This window comes from Hippocampus zosterae, chromosome 15 (assembly GCF_025434085.1).
Source record: "Hippocampus zosterae strain Florida chromosome 15, ASM2543408v3, whole genome shotgun sequence".
Classification (NCBI taxonomy): domain Eukaryota; kingdom Metazoa; phylum Chordata; class Actinopteri; order Syngnathiformes; family Syngnathidae; genus Hippocampus; species Hippocampus zosterae.
Window position 1 is genome coordinate 17,151,384 of NC_067465.1, and position 27,937 is coordinate 17,179,320.

Sequence of the window (27,937 nt, forward strand, 5' to 3'; positions counted from 1 at the left end):
TCAGCCCCACCACAATGCGGTCCCTTATTAACTCATCGTGGAGTGCTCCGTATTTGCAGTTTTCCGCTGGAGTATACAGTGCAGTAATGAATACGTCAACAGCCTCGCCTGCTTGTTGCACTCTCTGATTGAATTTAGCTCTCTCATATATCACGTTCTTTCTGGGTACAAAGTACGTTTCGAGTGTGTTCTTTACCGAGGTGTATTGCTGTCTCTGTGCGTCGGTTAAATCTTGCCCTCGCAGGATGTCGTCTGCTTCATCCCCCATTCAGTAAATTAGCGTGTTCACCGAGTTAGCATCTGTGCTAAGATGAAGGTTGCTGGCCAGTCTGAATCTCTCGAACCTGCGTATCCACCGTTCCTTTGAGAAGTCAAATGCTTCCGGTGGTTGTATGGAGAATGTAGCGCTGGGACGAATGTTGGCATTCGTCAGTAGCTGAGGAGTTTGTTGCTGCCGCGGCGCTGCTGCGGCCTCGTTGTTGCCATCTTTTTTTTTCAGCTCCAAAAGTTGCTCTTTGTGCTCTTCTTACCGCTGTCCGACTTCTGACACCATCTCATAATGTGGGTAAATAAGATGCAGTCGGTTTCAAGCAAACAATAGTTTATTCTAGACTTGGCTCTAGCAGTCGTTGCACACACCCCGGCATCCATACTGTAAGGGATTTCAAAGTAAAAGCATAACAGCTATTACCACATTCAGAACATGATTTACACCCACCATTTTATTGTTTGCACCAAGCATGTTATACATTTTCCTGTCCACATGATGGCGTAGTCGAGGAAATGATTCATCTTGAAGCCCCGAAGTGTGTGTGAAGTATTTCCCTGCTGGGCTTCACTGCTTTATGGGGGTTCATTTTGCAATCACTACTAATAACTGAAGCAAAAAATGCTGTGACAACTTTTACAAGTTCTCAGCCAGCATTTCCCTGTTTTTGCACTTCGACCTCATTGGTTGGCTGACGATGACGTGACGTAAACAGCGTCACCATTAGCTCAGTGAAATTCAATCATGCGGTGGGAGAGAATCGGAGCAACGCCTTGTGTCGAGTAAAAACATTCTCGTCAAAAAAGTGGAGCCACAAAATGGATAAGCATCCAGCCATTATCTGATCTGCCCCTCCTCACATGGTTCGCGGGTGTGTTGGAGCCTATAGCAGCAGTCTTCGGGCAGGAGGCGGGTCCATCCTGAACTGGTTGCCAGCCAATCGCAGGGCACACATAGACAAACAACCATTCACACTCACAATTACACTTATGCACATTTTATAATGATCAATCAACTTTCCTGGGATGCTTTTGGAATGTGGATGGCACAGCGCAGGCACGGGGAGAACATGCAAACTCCACAGGGACGGCTGGTGTGGGATTTAAACCCACAACCTCTGCACTGTGAAGGGGACGTGCTCACGAGTCGATCAACCCAAATTGTTATATTTTTAATAGAGCTGTCAAACAATTAAAATATTTAATCTAATTAAAAATGCAACTGTCATAATTAACTCAAAATGAACTAAAAAATTCATTGTGATTACTCACACATTTTTTATCGTTTCTGAATTTCTTTTTACATTTTTTGTCCTATTTTTCCCCCATTTTAATGCTCTCATCAACATGGAATCATGAATCAGTTTTCTATGTGCCAGATGCAAATATTTACTGAAATAACAATTTCGATTTTCAATTTTACATCAACATTTTTCACTTGGTGCAGTTATTCACACATAATCTCTCACACAATATTACTGTCCATCATAACGGTGAAAAAATATTTTGTCACACAACAGCTGCTTTAACAGTTTTTTTTAATGAAATCAAAACAGAGCAATATAACATTATAAAGTGCACATCTAAGGGACACTAGTACTCAGCCTATAGTGGATTTAAACCATGGTTGTATACTTCATTTCTTCTTTTCAAGTTTGCTTTCAACATAGCAGTCTGTTTCTGTATGTTTGTTGAAGAATAACGAGACACCGGACACCAGTGTTCATTATGTGCCGCTGTATTCGAAACTGCCGGCCGTACAAACAAGCACAACACTTCCCCCGTGCTGCAGGAGCAAACCATTCTGAAAGGGGGGCGGGTTCACTCCCTCTAACACAGTCAGGCTATGTTGATTGTGTTGGTCCTTCTTGCGCGGAAGTCTCTCTACGGTTTTGTGTAGACCTCATTTCAAATGACTACACTTGGTTCGATGACAACAATGGAGAAATTTTACTTTCGCTAGGTCGCTACCACTGTAGTGCACTGTCACTGTCAGATGAACACAGAGAAGCTCCACCCGCTCTATTTATATGGACACAGCACACTGTAACCTTCCACACAAAATAGTTCCAAACAAGTAACAATCGCGTCAGTGGCATACATTGTATACCTGTATGATACAGAGAGAGAGAGAAAAACAGATAACTTTAGTCTTGTCAGTGGAGCAATATGGTGACTTTTTAAATGTAAACTTTCCATTCATAAACTCGTTAAGTATCTGTTTTCGGTGTCCGCACTGCTGTGGCTGGCAAAACAGACATGGGCGTGGACTTCTGCAGCGCGCTTGTTGTTTTGTTTCTGGTGTATTTATAGAGCAACGTAACATCCGCTTGTAACATCCGCTTGTGACGTGTGCCGCGTTAATCTCGCGAGAAAATTTTTAATCCCGTTAAAATTCATTTAAATATATGCCAATAAAAATGCACTAAACTGACAGCTCGAATTTTTAACAATTATTTTGTTATCAGCAACATACAGAACTGGAATGACAAGTGCCACCAGAGTGAGCTTTTGTACCACCAGTACCACACTTTGAGAACCACTGTTCTAGATGGTTGTTAATGTGGTTGGGAAAAAAAATGCTCTTCTTTCAAAAGGACATTTCTAAGTAAACCCCAAACTATCGCGTGATAGTGTATACATCAGAGGTGGGCAATTATTTTCCCGGGGGGCCCAAATGAGAAGCAGAAAATATTGTGGGGGGCCGCGCCAAAAGTTAGAAATATAAATAGAAAATAAAGAAGATAGCACAATGTCTTTGTATGCCAGTAATAATGTAACATTTTCCTCCACCATCACACTCAGCATCGGTTCTCCTCAAGGATGTGTAGTGAGCCCCCTGTTGCTCACGCTCTACACATTTGACTGCTTATTAGTGGTCCAGGTTGCTGAAAGTTTTTAACATGATAACAATCAAACCATTCTAGGAAATGTTCATTTACTCGAGCCACAAGCAATTCACTCTGAGCATGGAAATTGCCAGAATCGGACTGAGTAAGAATCGCTTCCTTGTTTTTCAAAGCCTCGTAGATTTGAGTCTTTCCGACTCCAGGCGTCTCCTGAATGTTTCGTACTTTGTTACCCGCTTCGTTTAATCAGATACATATCACTTTCCCTTCCATGGTGATTACTCTCTCCCTCTTTCTTCGTCTTCCCCTCCCTCCCTGTGCTCTGCAACTTGAAGTAACTGCGCCACCTGGTGTTGAATTACCTGTCATTACAAGTCCAAACGAAATGAATGGAATCAAACCTTAATTGTGCACCAATCTTTGGCGGGCCGGAAGATTGTCCCGCCGAAGATTGGAGGTGGGACGTGGGCCGTAGTTTGCCCACCCTGATCTAGACCGTACATCATGACTAGTCTCACAACTGTTCTGTAAACTTTTCCATTCACCTTAACTGACAGCATTCTATCACAAATCACTCCTGACACTTTACTCCAGCTATTCCATCCTGCCTGCACTCTATTCTTCATTTCTCTTCCACAGTCTCCGCTGCTCTGTACTGTTGATCCTAGTACTGTTGATTCCTGTACCTTCTCCACCTCTGCTCCTTGTAACCTCACCGTTCCACTGGTCTCCCTTTCATTTATGCACATGTACTCTGTCTTACTACGACTGACCTTCATTCCCCTCTTCTCTCTAGTGCAAACCTCCACTTTTCTAGGTTTCCTTGTAGCTGCTACCTACTCTCACTACAGATCGCAATGTCATCTGCAAACATCATAGTCCAGGGCGACTCCTGTCTGACCTCATCTGTCAATCTATCCATCACCATAGCAAACAAGAAGGGGCTCAGGGTCGATCCTTGATGCAGTCCTACCTCCACCTTGAAGTCTTCTGTCCGTCCAACTGTACACCTCACCACTGTTGTACTATTCGCATAAATGTCCTGAACCAACCTTACGTACTTCTCTGCAACCCCTGACTTCCTCATACAGAACCACAATTCCTCTCTTGGCACCCTGTCATAAGCCTTCTCTAAATCTACAAATACGCAGTGCAGCTCCTTCCTACCGTCCCTGTACTTCTCCATCAGCATTCTCAGGAAAATATTGCATCTGTGGTGCTCTTCCTCGGCATGAAACCATTCTGCTGTTCACAAATCTCCAGTTCCTGTCTAAACCTGGCTTCAACTACTCTCCCAAACCTTCATCGTATGGCTCATCAACTTTATCCCCCTGTAGTTGCTACAACTTTGTACATCGCCGTTCTTATAAATTGGTACTAGGACACTCTTCCTCCACTCATCAGGAATCTTGGTTGTTTAATAGAATATTAGACACAAACTAGTCAGAAAATCAACCGACACCTCCCCTAAGCACTTCCATACCTCCGCTGGTATGTCATCTGGACCAACCGCCTTACAATTTTTCGTTTCACCATTGATGTGACCTCTAAACTGTACAACTTAATTGAAAAAAATAACTCGAATCTTTCAAGAGGGAAGTAAAAACAAACGAGGTAAATGTGGTTGCACAAGTGTGCACACCCGCTTATAACTGGAATGTGGCTATGTTCCGAAATAACCAATGACATTCAAACTCATGTCGGAGTCAGCACACACATTTTCGGTGCTTCTGACTAAGCCTGAATAAAGCTCATATGTTCTAGTTGGATTTTGCTTATTTGTATTTGTCTTCAATTTTTTTGAAGCACAAGGCCCTGCCATTCGAATGGGCTTTTGCATTGTGTTCTATTGTTATATTGACAGATATAACCAGACCACATTTTATATACAGAATATTTTATTGTCTTTTAAAATCATTATATCAGGCAAGAGAAAATCGTACAGATGAAAGAGTACCTGTGTGAATGAAGAAAACACTGCGGGCTGTACATGAGAATCTAAATTAGTCCTTTGTAAAGTATCACAGACCAACTGACCAAGGATGAACACAAGGATTTTTTTTGTGCATAGTGTGAGACACAAAAATAACAAAAGCCTGAAACAACAGTGCTCCCTCTCAGTTAACGTGTCCTTTGGTGTGGCTTTGTGTGATTGCTTTATTCGCTTCCACCGTGAATGGCACATGCTTCCAGATTAACATTATTATGTAGTCATGTTTTGTTATTACCTGAGCCTTTGAAACAATTGTGGCATGACAGCCAACCAATCATTTCTCCAAGACTTGAATATTGGTATTGGGTGGGGAGAGGCATGGGCGGTGGGGGGTTGAGATCCGAAGCATGATGCTGCTACAACCATGCTTCTGTATCGTTATTTTTCTGACGAGCATTGTTGCGTTTGCCTCAAACATACTTTTAGGAATTGTGGCCACAAACTCTGACCTCAGTTTCAAATGAAAACAAAACAAAATAAAAAACTTAAAAACCTAAAAGAATATGGGAAAATGTGTTATGGATGGATGAAACTAATGTTGAATTTCTTGGCGAAATTGACAAAAGTCATTACGGCCAGTAATCAGTTCATTATTTGTACTTTCTCGTTTTGATTGAGTTGTACAGGTTTTTGGTTACAATTAAAAAAAATACTTTGACAATGATTAATCTTGGTTTTATTTTTTAACCCACAAAATCTGGCATTTGAATAGCGGTGTGTACAGTTGTTTATGTCCACTGTACATCGGCTACAAAGAACGAAATGAAAACGCAAATCAAACAAGCTTTTGAGACAAATGAAGAAATGGACTCATCATGCCCTTTGCTTCAAATAGTGCAAAAAAAAAAAGGATGTAGAATTTCTTGATTTATACGTTGGTGTCATATTTCAAAGTTATCAAAAATCAACATCTAAGAGTCATGATGACACGTACGTCACAGAGAATCAAGAAAAGAAGCAATATACAAGGCTCAGTGTTTACTTGAAGAAGGTTGGGTTAAAAAAATGTTGCAAATAGAGGGAGCACTGTTCTAACAAGTCAAACAACAATGAATATTAACATGGGAAAATAAAAAGGACAAGCAATATTTTCAAGTTTATAACAGCAGGAAATAAAGAAACGCAAATCAATCATGGCCACTTTGAAGGATGGATTGATTCTTAAATGGGTATTTATTATTTGGTTAATTACATGTCGTAAACGTTTGTATTTCTTTTAATGTATTCAGCAAAAAACAAAAAATCACGGAAGCTTATCTTTTTCTGTATAGGCTCTGTAAGGTTATTAAACAAAAAACACACAAAACACAAACAATTCTAACTGATTTTTTTTCCCTGCCCAAAAAGCTAAAAAAAATAAAATAAAAATGCTGGAGCATCATAAAAGAACCATCATTGTTTGATTTTGTGAAGATCTGTAGCAAGGAGTGATGGCGACTTGAAGAATGCTGTAGTCCCCCACCACTGGACCACCCATTTGTAGTTAGTGTACAACCTCAGTCAGGCGAACACATTTTTCATTGGATTTTGCATTTAACTCCTCCAGAGTTACGATGTTTCATTCCAATTTCTGTCTGTGTGATATTTGTGGTCACAACACAACTCACAAATCTTCCCAATGACGATGATGGATTCTAAGTTCAAGAAATGCAAAACAAAACCAAACATCTCTCCATGACTTCAAAAATGCAAAGCAGCCAAGATTGCATTGAACATACTGTACCGTACGGCCTTGGTTCCGTAAATATCGACACAGGTACATGAGCTTGTTTCATCATCCGAATGCACCGGTTTATTACACCGAATATACTGTAGTTGACGATAACCGCAAAGTATTATGAAGACTGCTGCAGCGGAGTATTCAAATTGCCCGCCTATTATGAACCGTTCGCCATGATTACTGGGCCACCGCAGAGCCTTAAGAGAAACCCCCCAGCTCCGATTTGTTTCAAGCACAGGCCAAATGACAATTACATCATCGAAAAATATAGATATCTAAGTATACGCTTCAAAATAGTTATTCTGTATTACACCTCTCACATTTCAAACTTGTACAGACACCAAATTGCATGTTCCTCATCGTCAGTGAAAAATGTGCTTGGGGCATCAAGCCTTTTCAAGAAAGATCATATACAGTGTACCAAAGCTGATGAAAAAATATTGGATTCTTTAAATGATGATTAGCCATATAGAAAATGCATATAAATGCACACAAAATGCATATCTAGTACACGAGCAGGAAGAGGAGCGAAAGCGTGCGCGAGTCCTGAAGGCACACCCACGTCATGCCAAAGTTGCATCGCCTCAAGCTTTCAAATGCCTCCCGCAAAATATGGCAGCTGAAAGCATTCATCTCTTCGACCCACGTGGACTACAAAAAGCTGAGAGCGGATCCAAAGTCGCCCAAACATCCCTGAAACATGTGAAACGCTCAACTCGACGATCGCGCTATCCCAACGACAAATTACAATTGACAACAGATCCATGAACAGCGCAAAGCAATCAAACTCCCACTCGTAACTCTTGACACAGAACGAAGGTTCTATTGTTATGCTAAACTGGCCTTTGCATGGCATTGCGGTCTATTAGTCTCAATGCGATTCGGCAGCAGAAGCCAGCTAAGATAATTGTGACTTGAGTGTCTGCACTGAATGCAGCGTTTCAAACTACCGTATTTTCACGACTATTCGACGCATCGTACTAATGGCCGCAGTTTTACAGTGGTAAAACTTACGCCAGCTTAAACATACGGCATGCATGCGCGCACTCTAACACGTTAGCTTGAAGCATACGGTAGCATGCCAAGACATACAGATAAGATAAAAACACGTTTTTAAAAAGGCAACGAAAGCAGAACTGAGTTCGGGTGTATTTTATTTAGCCATCGTACAATGTTCTCACGTTTATCGATCAATCATCACCCAGAAATCCATCAAAGTCCTCATCCTCTGTATCAGAAGCAGAGGACTGCACATCTCAGTTGTCATTGAATGCATCACATGCTAGTGTGAGTTGCTACGCATTGCCGAGTGGAAAGAAGGAGTAGCAACAGCAAAGTCAACATTTCTCTCGTGTGAAGCTTTCCCACATTTGAAAGCTTGAAAGATGAAACATGGTGGCAGCGCGTGTGTTTGTAGAAAGAATTGAACAATTGTGCAAGTACCGTAATCCATCAAAAACGCCGCGTTCCCTCTCGTTGTTGCGTATTGTGGCATAACTCGCCAAGTGCTGCCTCTCACTCTTTGTAAAGTTGTGTTTGCCACCGATCATCCATTGTTCCCATGCCGTTTGCAACTTTACTTTGAACGCCCGGTTGATGCCAATGTCCAGCGGTTGGAGTTCTTTAGTCAACCCTCCGGGAATAACGGCAAGCTCAGAGTTCATTTGCTTGACTTGTTTTTTTCACCGCTGCTGTGAGATGGGCACGCATGCCAAAAGCATAACCGGTGGCTTTAAGTTTGAACTGAGCTTCGTAGGCGTGTCTTTTTGTTGAATTTATTTTCAGGGGTTCTTAGAAACCAAAACCGGAGTTGTTTTGCAACAATGCACATTGCCACACTCTATACAAGTGTTGGTACTGGCTTGAGGCGTCCACTTACACGCCCACCCTTCACCATTGGCGGACTAGCTTGCCTGTCCTCTCTCTCCCTCTCTCTCTCTCTCTCTCTCCCTCTCCATATATGTATATATACACGCCCACCCTTCCCTGATTGGCCGACTTTTTTCCCGCATGCCTGGCCACAGTCACTTCCGCCTTTTCTCTATATAAACAGCGTGTTGGCTGTCAGTCAGATTTTGGAACTCAGCAGATATAAAGGACGCTCCGCACCATAAGGCGTCCTGTCCATTTTGGAGAAAATTTAAGACTTTTAATGGCGCCTTATAGTCGTGAAAATACGGTAATCAAGTGAAGACAACAGATGGGGGATTTGGTAAACTACGTCTGCTACCGCCCAAAAAGTTGAAGGTATTCGGCCTTCAGGTGAAATTGCAGCAAGGAACCCAGAATGCACTAAAACTTTGACAGGTGAAGATTCCATTGAGAGATTCAGAGACTTGTACGGCCATGAAGATGCATTTTCCGTTAAAAGAGACGTCAAACACTCATGGCTGTTTAAGAGCACGTCATGGTCAACCTTGAAGCGCGAGCAGAGAAGGTGGAAGAGCCAGGTCATTTCTTCTTATTTATTTATTTATTTATTATTTTTTTTAATCAGACGTGACAGCTAACGTATAGAGGGGTTTTGCAGCGTGGGTGCTTTAGAGCGCCTCCTCAAAATCCTGGCAGCGACCCGGTGGGATGTATCCCAGCCATTGGTGGCATTTGCCCAGATCAAAGAAAAACAGCTATACTATGAGAAAGATGCTAGATGAAATAGCACCAATTTTTCCAGGCCATCATAGCGACATTCAGTAGACTCACATACCCACAGCACTCGAGAGCTGAGAGAAACGCTTGATCTTTCAGTATTTTGAAGCCCCATTTTGGATAGTTGGCTATTTGTGATGGGTCAAATTGAGAAGAGATTTATTTTCACATGACGCAGACTTTGATTTGACCTCCTATGTCCAACTTTTCAACGTTTGAGTACATTGGGTATGACTTGGTCTCGAGCAAGTAATAACAGAGAGACTGGAAGAGTCACAGAAAGACAAAGACATGGATGTCCTTGGAAAAGTTGTAAATTTTGCCATTCATTCACTTGTTCCAAAAACAACACAAGATAGTTGGAAGGCCAAATGGAGTTACTCTCTAAAGGTTGTAGTGCATTTTGAGCATGCATGCAAAGTGAGAGTGCGCCGCACTAAAGTAAGAACTTTAATATAACTTTAAAGAACAATTTAATAATACATCTAAACACCAAACAGACACAACTAAAGACGTACCAACATATAAAAATACGCATTCACGCATCTTGCCAAGAAAGGTAAAATAAGATGGCGGGCGCAGCAAGTGGCTCCAACAACAGAGAGGAGAGAATGCGCTCATCACAATTGACGAAAGGCACTTCTAATCTTTCACTTGCTTTTTTTTTCTTCGTTTCAACCCTCTGAGCAGAAGCGCTGAACTCACCTCTAAGCCAAAGAAGTGTGTGCAAAGTGCAGTACAACTGAATAAGACCGGGCTACGATAGCGAAAAATGAATATTTGGTAAGCTGCTTTCATTAAAAAAAAAAAAAAAACTCGGCCAGTCCTACTACAAAATAAAAATATCAGGAAAAATACCATAAAGCACAAACAAGATCACTTTCTAAAGTAATGTCCGTGTTAAGCCATGAGTGAAAAAAGGTTATTTGTCAGTAAACATGATCAATTCACTTGCAACTCAAAGTGTACTTCATGTTAACTGTATCAGCATCTTCACAATTAAAAAAAAACAAAAAACGTTTCTATAGCCTTCATCACACTCCTCTTGTGTTTTGTAGCTGATTTTGGCCACTTTTTTTCTAATCCAAAAATACAATTGACTTGTCTCTCCCCCACAACCCTTCCACAATTAAAATACTACTTCTTCCTTTTTTGGCTAGAGTACGGTAGGTGAGCTTCAGTCTGGACATTGTATTAGCAAGTCTTGTGCTTGCAAGTGAGACCTGCATTCAAACAAATAAGTAAGAGGTGAGAATGCGTGTAAGTGGAAAAACAATTCTTCTCCGCGTACGAGTGTGTGTTGTGCATCGTGCAAGCGCGCTTCATGCTTTAATGTGCAGTGATCCCTCGGTATATTGCACTTCATTTATCGCGGTTCAGTACATTGTTTTTTTTCTCCAATGTGCTGTATTCAGAAAAAGAATGCCGAACAACTCAGAGGTTTTGAACATGCCTGGACTGTACAGGCAAAGGGCACCCATTCAAGGTGCATGATTGGTTCCCAGCACAACGTCGACCAATAACAGCACAAGCGGATTTATCCCATGAGCTGATTGGCTGCGCATCTTCGCCCAGCAGGATGAGACACTCCCTAAGCCTTGTGTCTCATCACGCTGTTGATTATCTGGCATACTGCCTCTTCCGTTTGCTCAGTGCGTGGCGAGGAGAGAGACAGAGAGAGAGACAGAGAGACAGAGAGAGAGAGAGAGAGAGAGAGAGAGAGAGAGAGAGAGAGAGAGAGAGAGAGAGAGAGAGAGAGAGAGAGAGAGAGAAATATTGGGCTTGTAGCAGTAGCGGCATGTCTCATTTGCCTCTTCCTCATCAATACCGATTGTCTTATCATAAGCACATCGGCTGCATGGAGCTAGCTGGCCGGGAGCTAGCTGGAGGCTAACAATGGCTACACCGTCAGAGCGCCACGAACACAAGTCTGTCTCACTCAGAAGGCAATGCTGATGGATGTTCATTACTGTATTAGGTAATACAATTAAAGATTTAAGTAAATACGTGTAGTACTGCTGTAGTCTTTGTCTCAAACATGTAAGGGATAATTACCGTTTATATATTTTAAACATGCTGGTACCCACATGCACTTACACAAAAATATCTAGTGGGGAGCAAACCCTCCTTCGTGGTTTTCCCTTATCACGGCAGAGTCCCGCTCCCCATTAACCGCGATAAGTGAGGGATCACTGTACAGCACGTTGCAAATTTATTAGACCCTTGAGTTTCAAAGTGTGCCCAGCTCGTGAAGATAAATCGGGATGTATTGTATTGTATTGTATAAAGCGGTTCAGCTCATGGATGGATAGTACACGGGCTCCCTCTAGTGGTAGAAGCAAGATTCACACTTTAATTGGATGTGTTTAGCTTGAATCTTCAAGAGCAGTTTCTTTTTTTAACATTTATTTAAGTAAAACTTTAATTTATATTTTGTGAGCAATACGTCTCAACTGAATCATTATTGGAGGTTTTCCCCCCCCAAAGCAACATGTTAATTTTCCAACTGTGCGTAATGTCACAGTAGCTTACAATAATGTTAACTGTGCCTTTTAGGTATAAATTATCGAATACTTGGCATGGAAAGTTTGAGAACCACTGGCCTCATAAACTTGAAAACCGCTGTTTATGCATAACAGGTAGAAAAACAAGCATGAAGGACTTCCTAATCTCTGTGACCACAAAGAAACAAACAACAATGCTTTTAAATCCTTCATTTGGCTCACATTAGCTTGATGTCGGAAAATGGAATCCAAGCGCCACTCCACTTGCATACATCGACTGCATGTACGGCCAAAATACGTGGTTATATTACTGCTTTTTCTTTTTTCTGTACATTAATTGTTCTCCAGCTCTGCGAGTGAAGCTTGTGATAAAACGAACAGTCAAACGCAAAAAGGGGAAGTACCGTAGATATTATATTCAAAATATAAAATAAAAAAATAACATCTGCAAGGGCCGCGGAAGAAACAGTCTAAGTAGGAACAAAGCAAATACAGTACCAAAGGTACAATAATCACATCGATTGATGCTTTGCATATACCTTCATTAGCATATAGAAAGCAGACATAGAATAAGCACTAACAGTTAAGTCAATGGCTACAAATGCGACCGTCTTGAAGAGGACCCAACAAGAAAGAAACAAAAACAAGTTGGATGCATTTTCCACTATTTTCAGTCATCCTGACGAACTGCACTCATCAATGTACTGACTCAAACATTTCACGATAAGTACCGTGCATTTTTTTTTATCGTGTTATATCTCACGTCAATTCAAAAAGAGGATATTTCAAAGCGGCAGCTTTGTCTACTTTGACAGACTTTCTCTCCCGTCTCTCTCAGCTCGTGGTCAGTTAAAAGCTGTTACTATGTATTTCAGGCATGTCCAAAGTCCGGCCCTCGGGCCAAATCCGGCCCGCGGTCGAATTTCATCCGGCCCTCGGCCCCTGCCATAAAATCAGTGCCGTCTGGCCCGCAGGTTGGGCGCAATGGAACACGTGTTGCATTGACTGAGGTCTTGTAGACTGGTGAGTGATGTTTCATACAGTACTGCTTCCCTCTAGTGGCTAAATGAGTAATAGCATTAACTAAATGAGTAATAGCATTTAGACACTAGAGGGCATCACTCACGAGTTAACAAGACATCACTCCGTGTTTATATTGACTGATATAATAATAATAATACATTTTATTTATAAGCGCCTTTAAAGACACCCAAGGACACTTTACAATTATGTCATATTTCAAATGATCCTTGCAGTTGTGGATATGTGTATTGCTTGTTCATTTCCCTGTTGTTCAAGTCAAAGGTTTTGTGACTATTGAAAAGTCATGGTGATACATTTTATGTTTCAAATCAATCAATTTGCACTCAGGAGACTTCTGTTTAAGAAAAAATCAAGTGAATAAGCAGTTGCATGTGATATACCTGTTTCAAATGAACCAAAAGAAATTCTTAAGATTGTTGAAATTAAAATAAAAATGGAAATGTGAAACAGACTGGCTTACTAAAATTTGCTGAACAATATTGTTGTTCAATGTAAAGAATGTAAGCCAAGGTCGGCCCCCCGACATTTTACAACATAAAATCTGGCCCCCTTGGCAAAAAGTTTGGACACCCCTGATGTATTTAGACCAGCACCAAATTCAACTCGAGTTTTCCAACAAAACTACAAAGCCCTAAAAACATCCTTTCCACTAAATATCGACCTCATCCCCTTCCACAGGCTCCAGTGACTACACCACCCAAGTCCAACGCTTTCTCAGCCGCCCTTAAGGTGTGAAGCAAACAGCCTGGTTGAGCCAAACCAGTCCTTTTCACAGGATGACAGCACAGGCTTTTGTCTACGGAGAGTTTGCAGGCGGTTTTCGGATAACAGGTCGGGCCTTTGTCTATCAAAAGCTACCATGTTGTTTTCAGGCAAAAAAGTGTCTCCTCTAAAAAATTCTCATCATCCAACCATCTCTCCCTCCTCTTCGACAGAATTTGTGTGCTTATTCTTGAACACGTTGTTCTTCTGTATCAAGATGTGTTATCGTGTATTTTCACAATGGTGCATGTGTAATGTGCACTGTACAGTTATGTCTGGCTGAAGCGGCTCGCTGCGACAGGCCAACTGTAAAGTGCAGAAGTTACAAGTCGGTATGCTTGTTGTGAAGCATGCTACTAGCAAGACGTGCTCTTAGCTCCACTGGGATCAGATGGAAAACAAAGCCCAGCCTCTAGCCAGTTTGTCATGCTAATTAAGTGGATTTTACTTGCCACTTACAGACAAGATCGACCTTGCTTCAGAGTACACCTCCCTACTCACCCTTTGACCCCCAATGTATGACAGTGGAACCGCCCCGCCCCCGGTGAAGTCCCTTATCTGCTGGTCAGAAATTCATCTGGGGTGCTGGTTGTGATTCTGAGAGTGGGCCAGGACCGGGTATGCTAGATTTACATTCAGCTGGTCATTGTGTTGGATCAAGGAGACATTTTTGTAGTGAAGCACCAAATCTTTGAGGGATGAGTAGAGATTGTACGGTTCGGCGAATCCGTAACCTGTGGCCGTCTTGTTGATGACGCAGTGTTTCGTGTTTCCATCCACACTGCAAAGAGGTAAAAAAAAAAGTCAGGCTAACACTGTGGCCAACCAAAGACAAGGCTAAGTCCCGAGCAGGGACGGAACGGAATTGAAAATAATTTTGAGACTGTGATTTCATTATCGAATATTGCAAAAAAGTTAAATCTGGTTCTAAAATTCAAAATCTAGTTGAATATGGCTAAGTGGCATGGCGGTGGCTGCCAGCCACCTGGGTCTCGCTCACACCCAGAACCCAGAAAAGATTGGGTGTTATATTTGCGATGCTGCAGCACTGCTCAACTTTTGAATAACGACAACTATTTGCCAAATCCTGCACACAGTTCAGCCTGTTTTGGTCGTGTCGCTCGGTACATAGTAAGCCTTTAGACGGAGAATAACCCAAATACTAATTTGTGAACAGCTCAAGTACTTTGATACTCAAAATCATAACACACCGGAACACAGCAATTGCTGTATTTGACCAAATGGCCATTTTGATTGTATTTGAACAAGCAAGGGCAACTTACACAACAGAACAGGCGTACGAGCCTTTCTGTGATTGGCTCTCACGGATGAGGAAGGTTCCATCACATTTCCCTCGCAGCAATTCCTCGGCCTGGGTGCGCTTAATGTCGCCCACGTACCAAGTGCCCTCATCATGGTGGGGTGAGCTCTCGTCGTCCTCGAGCGAGTACGAGCTGGAAACACGGGCGCCAAATATTTACATTTTGATGATCGTTTTTCCAATGGTGGGAACTGAATGGATGCACTGCGTTATTTGTCACTCGTCCTTGAGATGAGAATCATCACACACACACTTACTCATCAGCATCATTCTTTATGCCGAGCCATTCGTTAATCTTTTTCTGCCTTGTACCCTTCTGTGTCAGCCATCTGAAAACAAGACCATCACACAATCAGTGCAGTCATATAGCCACAGGGCAGCAAATGTTACGAAATTAGTCCATATTTGGTGGAGTAGACATGCTTTGCCTTACATCAAGTATTGATCTCGAATTTTGCGGAGCTGCATGAGATCTGGCTTGAGACTATTCATCTTCTTATCGATTTCCCTGTTATCGGAGACCTGCTTTCTCAGGTCCTGCTCCAGCTTTCGTTTGCTGTCGTGGATCTCTTTCACGCGAGATTTCAAACGCTCCGAGTTGCTTTGGATTCTGATGAGACAGAAGAATAGAAATGATGTCAGGGACAAAACAACAGACGACACATTGTTCATAACCTAATGAAGGAAAAAAAATCACTCACTTCTGAATTTCCTTTTCATTGCCCTCACGCTGGAAGCGCTCCAGAGATTCTTTGCTATAGCGTTCTTGAGTCTCACATTGCTCCTCAAATATTTTGATGGTCTCGTTGAAGGCTTCGATGGCTGTGCGCTTCATTTGCAGTTCCTGTGGTGGGATTGTGATTGACCAATGACCATTAGGGTATCATCTTTTTTTCCCCTTGTGTTTTATTTGAAAAATGTCTCCCCCGATACTTCAAGTAGAACTATACTGAACAAAAATAGAAATGCAACATTTGGTTTTGATCCCATTTTTCATGAGGCGAACTGCAAAAGCACTTATTATTATTATTATTAATAATAATAATAATGCATTACATTTGCAAGTGCCTTTCACAACACTCGAGGACACTTCACAACCAAGGGCAATAATAAAACCACAGATAAAATAATAAACAAAGAAAGATTTAAGGTGGATAAGCAAGTCTGAATAGGTGGGTTTTGAGCTCGGTTTTGAAGATGGAAAGAGAGTCAATATTACGAATGTTGGGAGGAAGTGAGTGCCAGGGTTTGGGGGCAGAGCGACTGATGGCTCTGCACCCCATTGTACTGAGACGGGCAGAGGGTAGAAAAAGGTGGAGGGAGGATGAGGACCTGAGTGAGCGAGAGGGAATGGAAATTTGAAGAAGATCTGACAGATAGGGGGGTGCAAGGTTATGGATGGCTTTGAATGTATAGAGAAGTAATTTGAAGTTGATTCTAAATTTGACAGGAAGCCAGTGGAGCCGTCGGAGGATGGGGGTGATAAGATGGAAGAAGGGGGTTCTCGTGATGATCCGGGCTGCTGAATTCTGAACAAGTTGAAGTTTATGGAGGAATTTTTGATGGACACCAAAGAGAAGTGAGTTACAGTAGTCGATACGGGAAGTGACGAGACTGTGAACAAGGATAGCAGTGGTGTGAGGAGTGAGTGAGGGGCAGAGGCGGTTTATATTGCGAAGGTGGAAATGAGCGGACCGGGTAATGTTATTGATGTGGGAGTGAAAGGATAGTGAACTTTATGTACACAAAATACCGAGCTCTCTCAAATCTGGATAAGTACATCTGCACCATAGGATACCCACAATAAAAGGACATTCTCAAATGTGCAGTTTTAATGTATTATGGGGGCGCGGGGGTGTTGGCAAAACCGGTCACGAGCTGGTGACCACCTTATGTAGTGAAGGACACAAGCAAGTTAAGTCAGGGGTGTCAAACTAATTTCACATTGTGGGCCACATACGGCCTCGGTCAATGTCAAGTGGACAGGACTGTTAAAATTATACCATACTCTGCCCTAAACAATCAAAATATCATTTCTTTCCTTTATTTTGGTAGAAAGAAGCACAAGAACGTTAGGAAATTTTAGAAATTTAATCAACATACCTTTTACAAAACATTTTACAAAATGACTTGACTCTGTTTCATTTGGCTGTCTAAATCTGCAGATATGTCCGAAATACTCTCTTGTATTCTTCGTCAGGCTAATATTGGTAAAAGCTTTTCAGTTCTCGGGACATACAAGTTCAGCCGCCTTCATCATGCATCGTTTCACAAAGTCACTCTTGGAATATGGATTTCATGCTCATGCTATTTCGCTAGCAATTAGGTAGCCGGCTTTTACTGCTGTGTTGGGTCTGTCTCAGTGACAGACTGAGACTTCTGTTGTCTTCTTCTTGCTCAAAACAGGGTTCCCTTAGTGGATGATCCATGGATTCCAGCTTATTAAAAATATTCATTCTGTGCCTTTTATGTATTCTTTCACTTTTAGATTATCCTGTGGGCTTGATCGAACCTCCTTGGGGGCCGGTTCTGGCCCGCAGGCCGTATGTTTGACACCACAGGGTTAAGCGATTTTTATACAGAGATACTCGATATAAATATACACACACCCTAAACTGGTTGCCAGCCAATCGCAGGGCACACACAGACAAACAAGCATTGGCGCTCACAATCACACCTACACTAGGAACACCATGCAAACTCCACACAGAAAGGCCGGAGCCCGGAATGGAACCATGGACCTCTGCACTGTGTCGCCAACGTGCATTTATTGTAAAACAGCAAAGAGTCAAGACGAATCTCGGGGCGCTTGCGGGGCCCGACAACAAATTTATTTTCAATTGATCTCATACCTGTGAGGTGCGTGTGTACTCTTCATACAGGGTGTCGTACTCGCGACTCTTCTCCTGGTATTGCTCATGATAGATCTTCAGCTGCTCACCAACCTCCTCTATGCTGTTCTCCTTCACCAGCTGAACCATGCAAACACACAAGTCTAAACACTGAGAAGCATACTACAATCGGTCCTTTTTATTTTCTCTGTCGCATTGCGGTGCCGTTTTCAATGAAGCCCAAGAATGCACTCAAGTCAACATTTGGGATTGTGAATACAGTTAAGTCTTCCCACCTAATGGACTTCTGTCAGACGGAAATTCCCTCACCCGGAATAAAAACCCATACATTAAAATTTCAACTACGATATTACGTGAACGATCGATTCATAACAACGGAAGTTCTGGTACCCGGAACTCTGAAGCCATACGGAAGCCCGCAGTAGCGCCAATTCAAGGAAGTACCGCTCAATACTACGGAATAAGTGTGTCCGTGCCGCTATTTACTCTCATGGGATCCAAAACGGCGACATGTGACTCTATTGGTGTCATGATACGGTTTGGGACCAACAGGTGGCACTGTAGGGCTCCACCTGCATCTGCAAACCTGTTGGTCATTAGGTAATCTATTTATATAATGCGCGTCGTCCCGCACGCGGTCTGTCCTTCCGTCTGTCCCTTTTCAAAACGTACCTACTTCACCGCGCCGCTGCGCGCCGCCACTGCGCCGCTCAGGCAGTGGCTCACTACGATCGCGCGGGCATCTTAGCGAAAAAATGTTGCCTACCCACAAGCATTGCAATAAAATTGTTAGTTATTTAGTAGAGCTAAACATCTCTATTTTCGCGATAAGCAATGAAGATGAACAAAAAGTTGAACCAATCAACAACACTTTTGTGGGCCGAAGGCCGACCTTACCAGCCTTCCGCAGGAACCAGCTGATGAGCCGCCCGGAGGGCGGCGAACCACCACCTTACCAGCCTTCCGCAGGAACTAGCTGATGAGCCGCCCGGAGGGCGGCGAACCAGCTAGTTAGTGTATAAAAGGACTCCTGCCCGAACACTCAGTGTCGGGTCATTGGTTGCTGTTTCCTCCTGTCATGTTCGTTTGTTTGCTGTTCCTTTGCTACTGTCAGGTTTGTTTTGGTCACGGTTCTGTTTTAGCTTCAGTTGCTATTTTTGTTTGCTACTTTGGACTATGATTGTTTTTGGATTTTGTTATCTCTGTGTTTTATCAATACACTTCTTCAAGTACACCCTGCTCCTCTCTCTTGGCTGCTTTTTGGGGTACACCACAACAATGCTATGTGACAATTGGCATGAGTTTTACTGGAATCATGAATGATTTTTTAAATGTAATTAATTTACATTTACGTCCTGTAGACTGTGGCATCCAAACAAAGAGGAACGGTAATAACTGTGGAAGAGGGAGTGGAATGCATCCGATTATCTGTTCAGAGTAAATTGTTTGTGGCTCGACGGACAGTCAAATAAATGAACGAAACTTCCTCAAATTGGACCACTAATGAGGGAGGAGGCGGGTTCCATAGCGCTAAGTCTGGGAATCGAGGACTTCGAAGTGTCCCGTGGCTGGCTTCAAAAGTTTGTTGCACGACATCAGCTGAGCAACGCTGTCTTGTGTGGTGATTGAGGGGAGGTAAAGTTAGAGAAAGTGAGTGAGTAAAAACCTCTCCCTATCCAGCGTTTTTCCTTTCTGAATTCTGATTGTAATTTCCCGGGGTAATTTGCGGGACAAATAAAGGATATCTTAATCTTAAAAAGAAAAGCTACCAGGTCTGTTACTAATCTCATTTTATAGCAAATAGTCCTAATTTTGTGATGCATGTTGTTATACTGTATTTTGTTCATATACCTGTACTGTATGCTGCAGTTTTTGTGTCATACACAGTTTTTGGAGCATATATTTTTGCATTTTATTGCTTGTGTTGTTACACATGTATTATGTTAACATACTTGCATGTTCATAAAGGACATGTACCGTAGTCGTTTCCCACAAAAGGAAATTGCATTATAAGGCAAGATTGGACAACGCAAATATGATTCCTTACTAGAGAATACTTACCGGATTAACATTGATAATCACAATCGCAAACGTTGACTTTTCTCTCTGCGCCCGATTGCCACCAACCTGTTGGTATTTGGAAACAGGGTAGAGAAGTTTGGTGTCCAGCTTGGCGTTGTACTGGGCCAAGGACTCATGTCGGTAATGGTTTATTAGCTCCACCACAGACAGGAAGGTGAGCGGCTCAGAGAAGCCATAGCGGCCATCTCTATGGTAGATCTTGATAAGTTTGTTGTTCCCACCTCTCCTGTAGTGGGCAGAAATTGAAAAGAAAACAAAACAGCAACTTATTCATACTTATTTTTAGGATTATGGTCACTTTGTGTATGTTTACAGTCACAAATGCAATTGCTATTTTTTTCCAATCGTGTTTCATCACCTGAGGGTGAGCGTGTACTCGCCCTCGAGTTTGCTTGAGGCATCTCGGACAAGGAAGGTACCATCCGGAGTGTCTCGCAATTTCTCGTTGACCTCCTCCCTGCGAATAAACAAAACAACTCATCGTTAACATTTTCCACTGCAACTGAGGAGCTTACAAAATATCACGGTCACACACAATGGCCTTGCAAAAAATGATTTTGTGACAGTGATGTGCGTATTAAAATGAACAAATACGTTGAAAAGGAAACTTGGATTCACTCCTCTTTCATCTATAACTGCTTCAGACAACAAAGTCTATGCAGGAAAGTGGTTAAGAGTGCACGATTGTCTGTGTCTCATGTGTTGTTTTGTATCATTTTGTAATTTTTTAAACTTTTCTTTTGATAGCAGCGCTGACACCTGCAGCAGCTCCTCTTGTTTTATGTTGAGAGGGAAGAAATTTCATCTGTGCTATATTGTATTGTATTGTATCTGTACGTTACACATACAGTACATTTGACCATAAAGTTTATGCAATCCAATCCAAAAAAAAGAAAAACAGCCCAGAAGGAGTTTCCTTTAATTTTAACATTCCTACCTGGATATTTCTCCCCAGTACCATTCGGCATCGCCGAGAAGGGTGCTTGTGTCCGTCGTAGCTGCTGTGGGTGTCACTTTCGTCTTTGGTGGCTTTGCTGGAAGAACTGTTATCAGGCACAGACTGTGAAGGTTATATGAAATTCATGTTGTCATGCTAAAGTCGATGAGCAAAGCATGATATCTCATCAGAGTTCAGTAAAGCCCCAAGTAGCTGACATTTCCTAACATTATGTAATATGAATTGTAATACCAATAACAATCATAAGAATTTTAACACTTGATGTTAAGTTTAAATGTATGTTGGGGTTTCCATTTCAAGAGTTGCTAGCAATAGCTACATTTAATATAATTATCCTGAGGCTCGGTGGTACAGACAATGGAAGGATGGATAGAAAGTCAAATGTTTTTCCTGAGTTTGTAGTGCCCCTTGGAGTCCCCGGCGCATTGATGATTTGCTATACTGCCTAATGTCAATGAATGCATAAATGCAAACACACGATTCAAACTACCTGGTGGTGTGAGGTCTTGTTCTGCAGTTCTCTCAATCAGAAGGCGCTCCACTACAAGGGCAGGAAACTCCTCATCCAACGACAACCTGTCAAGCCGTTATTTAACAACTCATTAACAAGAAATGAAAATAGCCCGGTGGCCACAATTAATAACTCCTGACCATTCTCAAACTTACAATGGAGCAGAGGTGGCTGTCCTGATCAGCAGCGGTCCAAAGATCTTGGCAACCGTGTGTGTATCCAAGGCATTGCTGGCCTGTGCCTGCGTTACCGTGGCCAGGTGTGTGAGGAGGTACTGCAAGGTGAGGCGGTGATGGAAAGGGACGGTAGATGAGCTCTCCAGGACCCGGCTTACCTCTCTGTCATGGCTGTCGGCCACTGTACCGTCTATAGGAGGGATTCACAATATCAATGAAGATGAGCCGACACGGGTTTGAACATCTGCTAGTTTGTGAGCTTGAATTTAGAGGTGGGGCATTCTAGTCAGATGTCTTGAATTGAGTCAGACTTAAAGGTACAGTGTGAAGAATCTAGTGGCACCTAGTGGTGAACTAATAGAATGCACTGACCTAAACTCGAACGAAAACACGGTGCGCTCCAGTGCCTCGGAGAGATTGCACTTGGCAAGCTGCCTATCGATTTCTTCAGCTGAGGTGCAAGCAAAATGTCATCCTAAAGGATTTCTGGTATTCAAGTGAAGGCGTAAGTGCAAGACAGTTGTTGGGCGCCATGTAGTAAATGGTGTGGATGAATGAAAAATTATGTTGATGTGATAGAACATATTTTTTTGCAGATGACTAAAATTAAAAGTGGGCTTTTGAGACAACAGTGAAGAGCGAAAAATCTACACAATTTTACAAGCTGTCCCATTAAGCCGTCGCTTTTGGGACTGGTGAAAGGCTCTACTTTGACGTGGTATTCATGAGACATGACTTGAACTACAGGACTTGACAAGTCTTTGTTTACGTTTGAAAATAAGCTTTTTCAAACGTGATGATGTGTTGCGACCAATTGACGGCTCATTATTTGAAAAGCGCATAAAATGGGTGACTTGCAAGCTCACTGTGAGCTCTGCTAGTAACACATTTGGATTCAAGGATTAGGTTTTCGATTCAATCGAGAAAAAAAGAATGGCAACATGCTAGGTTTGTAACTCATAAAAGTCGCAACAACTATGGAATCGAACTTCATTCATTATAGGGGTGGTCACACGGCAACCTTTGCTCCGGTGCAGCACCGGGGCTGCCCCCGTATAGTGTTCACAAGGAACAAAGTTACACCGGTGTAGCCCCTGAAAACAGCTGAAACCGGAGCAAATTTGACCCTCCTCAAGAGGTGGTTTAAAAATTTACTCCAGAGTAAATGCTCATTTGCGGGCCAGTACCGATATAAAATGGTACATGTGAACGCTACAGGGGTAGACTCGCTAGGCATGAGAAGAGTTGATTACATACGGGTAGAATGTGTTGCTTTCGTGCTGTTTTACGTCCGTCATCTTTCCTTTTGTAGGAGACTGTACTGTCGCGGAGTTGTTTGTGTAGTTTGGTCCTCTAATTCCGTGGTGTCAAACATATGGCCCGTGGGCCCTAACCGGCCCGCAAGGACGTTTGATCTGGACCGCAGGATAATTTAAAAGTGAAAAATGCATAAAAGACACGGAATGAATATTTTTAATAAGGTGCAATTCATGGACTATCCGCTAGGGGGACACACTGTTTTGATCAGAGGAAAAGACAACATTGTTTTGATCAGAGAAGAAGACAACAGCAGAACTCAGTCTGTCACTGAGACAGACCCAACACAGCAGACGCTATCAAGTATATATGAATACTTTATTCTTTACACATATTATAGCACTCGCCTTAGCTTGTAAGGTGTAGGCAGGGATTACATTTAGATTTTATATGCTCATGTAAATGGTTTAAAAATTCCTTTCTTTATAAATCTAATTTAATCTTAAAAGTGCATACTATATTTTTCAATACCAATTACTTGTTAAGGTTTTGTGCCTTTGTACAGTCAGTGGGATCAGTTGCAATACATACTGTATATGTGAATGATAAAAGTAAATTGCATATAGGCAATAGGGATCTCTGAGAGCGAACGACGGTAGTTGCCCCGATGATCACACACTCTGAGTCCCTTGTCCTCCTGTCGGACTTTTATTGTTAACATATGCAAAGTACAAGAAAACCACTGCCCCCGAGATTTGCATACTGCGCCCCCCGGTCCGGCCCCTCGGTAGTGATCTGATCTACCCAAATACACAAGTCACAGACTTTGCTGATGACAAATGTCCACCTGGGCGCGACAGCTGTTCCCAAACCGTCTTTTGGTATTCAACAACTCTTTGTTCCCAATTCGTTTATTCCCACTTTGTGAATAAGTCAAGCCTTTTTCCATCTGTTTGCCCCCCTTGCTTTGACGTGATTACTCAAAAAAAAGGCCCTCCACCCAAATGGCCGACACCTCTGCGCTGAGTATGTGCAGACATGCCCAAATTAACCGAAACTTTAAACATGATACAATTTTTCTAATAGATTTCTCGATCAGTTATTTATAGCAGAGTATGGTATAATTTTTAATGGTCCGGTCCACTTGACATCTACCGAGGCTGTATGTGGCCCACAATGTGAAATGAGTTTGACACCCCTGCTCTAGTGTGTGTTCACACACCCCCATCGAATTCATTTTGCGATTTCCTCTCTTGATTTTCTGTTTGGTGCATTATGTTTTCTTTTCTGAGTGTCACTGAAGTCATCGTTGATTTACGTTTTCGGTGGCGGTCATTGAACGCCTCTAGAACACAAGGCACCAAGAAGGAGAAGGACGTGCCTGTAGTTGCTTGAGTTAAACAAATTAATAAAGTGTATGTTTTAAAAAGAACCAACACGACAGCTCTTTTTTTAATTTCCGTACTAATACTGTCGTATTGCACGGCTGCAGAAACTGCCGTGTGAACGCAAGTGGTGCTGCACCGGGGTAAACCCACTTCTCTTTAAGTGAGCAGCTTTTTACTTTTTCCTCAAAATTTGCACCGGTGTAAGATATATCGCCACAAAATACGTCGGTGAAGCACCGATGCAAATGTGTGCCGTGTGAACACCCCTTATGTTAAACCAGTGGTTCTCAAATAGTGCCCCCCCCCCCCCCCAATTGAGGCTTCGTCAAGGGGGGCGCGTTTAGCCTCGGGGAACATGCTTTTTTATAATTTTTTTAAACTGTCCAAGAATAAAGTGCAATTGCACCTCGACTACTCTAGGGGGCAGTGGCGCTCTCCTTGGCAGAGTGCGCAGGGAGCATTCGCTCGGTGTTTTGTTCGCACTGAATATGCGCGTTTTGCACACGGCACAGAGTATGAGTAGGAAGTGTAGACACGAAGTCGACAGACGGAGAGAGAAACGGAGAAAAGAGGTCTACTGAAAGCGAAAACGAGTAAATATGACGAAGGGCATGTAGCGCTTGGCTTCACTGTGACTACGGGAGGAGGAAGGACAGCAGACAGCATGAAGACAAATGAATTAAGGCGTCACTTAAAAACATTACACCCCAATCGCGTTGAAAAGTTTTTTTTCCCCAGAGAAAACGTGCCGAATATTGCCAACAATCGTTTTGTGACTGCGACTTGTAGTCTTTAATCCAGACATCATCTTTGATATAAAAAAATCTGCACAAATAATTTTATATAATTTTGTGCTGGTTAAAGGTTTTTCAAAGATTGTGTTCCCGAGTTAATGATGATGATCAGTTTGAATGCATTGTTATTTATTGATTGTATGGAATTTAATTTTTCAGTATCGACTGGTTTGACATGGGCCGTCAAAAAATATTTCTAATCAAGTAAAGGATTTAATTTTACTTTTGAATTTCAGATGCACTTCAAATATTTTCTGTTACAGTTAATAAAGCTCTATGTTGACAATAAAGTTGTACTTGATACTTGATGTTGATCCATATTTCTTTTTTTATTCTCTTATATGTTAATAAGGATACAGTGTTATGCAGAGGTGTACTTCGAACAATTTTATATACAAATGATACTACAGGTATTTATAGTCACGAGGGGGGGGGCGAGATGTTTTCTTCTTAGAAAATAATTGAGAACCACTGTGTTAAACCCACAGGCAGGTAAAATCAAAGTTTTGGAACAGAGAGCTGATCAAAAATGAACTGAGATTCAAGCTGGTAGTTATGTGTTTAACTGAGAAGAAAAAGTCATGGATAATACAGAGACCGTTTACTTGGTAATGATCACAAAAAAAATGAATGTGTTAGTAATGCAAGATGCTGTATATGGTATGTTGAATGATGTGAGTCATAACTCGACTTGCTTCACCATGAATGTGGAGTTGACTAGCTTGACTTTTATCGCAGAAACTTGGGACTTACTTACAGGTTGACACGTGAGAGGTACTTCTGACTTGCACCTACTCTATGTGCCTTATCCCCACCACCGCTATCAGTTATTAGCATGCAAGATCATTGTTGCATTTGTGTCAATAAAGTCCCGTGCCATGTGCTTTGCACCTGCTGACTGCTGTAGGGCCCGCTGCTGCTGTGTGATAGCAGTTTGGAGATGAGCGTAGGTACAGGCAGGGATGAGAGGTGATGGAAGGTCTCTCAGGTATTGCAAGACACACTCTGACAAGATGCCCACATCTGTCTGAGTGATATCACTCTCTGCATAAAAGGACAATCAAGAATGATAATGTACAGCACTGTATGTTAAAAAGCACAATGCATGCCCAGAAAGAAAATGTGTTGTTCTACGACATAAGGAATTTGGAGACATTATAGAAATACATATCTGTAATTAACAGGGGTCAGCAAACCAAAATGTTGAAAGAGGCATCTTGGACCAAAAAAAAATGTCTGGACCCGCAAAAAATTTAATGTCTTATATAAGCCTTACAATGAAGACAACACATGCTGTATGTATCTCTATTGGCTATAATAGCCTATTATCAAAATGACTAAATTGGCTACAAATACACAATGAGCCTTCATGCTTAAATGTTTTTTTTCCCTGCAGTGAATCCTGTAGAGTGGGGGTGCCCAAACCTTTTTGACGGAAGATCTACTTTTCGGTCAACCAACCTCCCGCAATCGACCCATTACCGCACACGCGCGGATACACACACACTTACACACCACAGCAATCATGAGCAAAAACCAGAACAGCCCCTAAAATGATCGAGGCATGAGATGCACTTTTGCAGCCTGTTAACTATCGTAGCTGACATGTACCGTTTAAAAATGCGGCCCTCCACATTCCCCCATTCTTTGCCAGTACCCTCGGTGAATTGTACAAGAAATGCTGTTAATTTTGTACAACAACCACCTGCCTTGCATCGCATCCTGCTAATAAAAACATGTGTCGCAAATGTAATATTTATTCTAACACATTACATTAAGAATGTAGCAGTCATGTTTGTCCTCTTACAGAAACCATATTAAAACAAAAATATAGTACCCTCTCCCATCTTTTTCCATTTGCAAACATTTTTGAAAAAGCTCCAGGCAGCCACTCGGGCAGCACTAAAGAGCCACATGCGACTCTGGAGCTGCGGGTTGACGACACCTGGTATATAAGAAACAAATAGGCCTGAAATGATATGTCAATTGCACAAAAGTCAAGTGTTAAACTACAACAAGGGCTCATGTTACTGCAGGCTCATGCATCACATGAACAAGTTGGCATGATGGCAGTGAGGACCAAAGTGTATCTTTAAGTGAGGAGCAAAGTGTATCTTAAAGGGAGAGAATGTTCAAAGTTGGGGCTCATATCGCACTTAAAAAAGGAGCAACAAGTGGAATCTATCTGCCTAAACTCGGTCCTCAAGGGCCGCTGTCCTGTTTTCTTTCTCTCCCTGCTGCAACACAGCTCATTCAAATGATCGCGATCGTTCTGAGGCTTCAGCGAAGCTTGCTGATGAGCCAATGGATTGAATCAGGTGTGTTGGAGGAGGGAGACATCAAAAACAGGGTGGACAGGCCTCTGGGGGACTGGTCTTGGGCACCCCTGTTCTACATCAAACTGCTTCAAAAATGCCAGGGAACATAAATGTGCTATTCCACTCCTCGAGGGCCACTATCCTGCCTGCAGGTTTGGGATAGTTTCCCCCGTCCAACACACCTGGATTGAAATGCTCAGCTCAAAAGCAGGCTCTGCGGGAGTCTGACCCTGATCATTTGAATCCGGTGTGTTGGAGGGGGGAAACACCTAATGCATGCATAAAAAGTGTCCCTTGAAACTCAAAAGCACATATAGGACATTGTCATTGAGAAGTGTGGATAGTTCTTATGTAATCAGTTCTTTTTTTTCGTCAATGTATTTGTTGTGGAGGATTTTAGAGGCTCATTCCATGTTTTGTTTAGAAAATTCCACAAAGATGCGACATGAGCGCGTGTCACAGTGCTACTTCAAGGACAGACATAGCTGCAAA

The 27,937-nt window shown here is 42.2% G+C and overlaps 1 protein-coding gene and 1 long non-coding RNA gene across 8 annotated transcripts in view; one reads left to right on the plus strand and one right to left on the minus strand.

The window, feature by feature from the left end:
- Positions 1–11,959: 11,959 nt before the first annotated feature.
- Positions 11,960–27,937, minus strand: part of pik3r2 (phosphoinositide-3-kinase, regulatory subunit 2 (beta)) — a 69,999-nt gene continuing 54,021 nt past the window's right edge. For 6 of the 7 annotated variants that reach the window (XM_052088457.1, XM_052088452.1, XM_052088454.1 and 3 more), the window contains 12 exons: positions 26,019–26,171; positions 21,668–21,878; positions 21,492–21,577; positions 20,981–21,086; positions 20,402–20,500; positions 20,089–20,269; positions 17,962–18,081; positions 15,811–15,953; positions 15,543–15,719; positions 15,367–15,438; positions 15,072–15,242; positions 11,960–14,569 (listed from right to left, as the gene is read on the minus strand). In XM_052088457.1, coding sequence (XP_051944417.1) covers positions 14,362–14,569; positions 15,072–15,242; positions 15,367–15,438; positions 15,543–15,719; positions 15,811–15,953; positions 17,962–18,081; positions 20,089–20,269; positions 20,402–20,500; positions 20,981–21,086; positions 21,492–21,577; positions 21,668–21,878; positions 26,019–26,171 — 1,727 coding nt within the window. In that variant the 3' untranslated portion in view covers positions 11,960–14,361. The remainder of the gene's footprint in view (positions 14,570–15,071; positions 15,243–15,366; positions 15,439–15,542; positions 15,720–15,810; positions 15,954–17,961; positions 18,082–20,088; positions 20,270–20,401; positions 20,501–20,980; positions 21,087–21,491; positions 21,578–21,667; positions 21,879–26,018; positions 26,172–27,937) is intronic. The other variant, XM_052088458.1, reaches the window with a different exon arrangement.
- On the plus strand, positions 18,430–19,195 carry LOC127616824 (uncharacterized). Its single transcript, XR_007967211.1, has 2 exons — positions 18,430–18,561; positions 18,969–19,195. It is a non-coding gene; the product is annotated as an uncharacterized LOC127616824 (long non-coding RNA).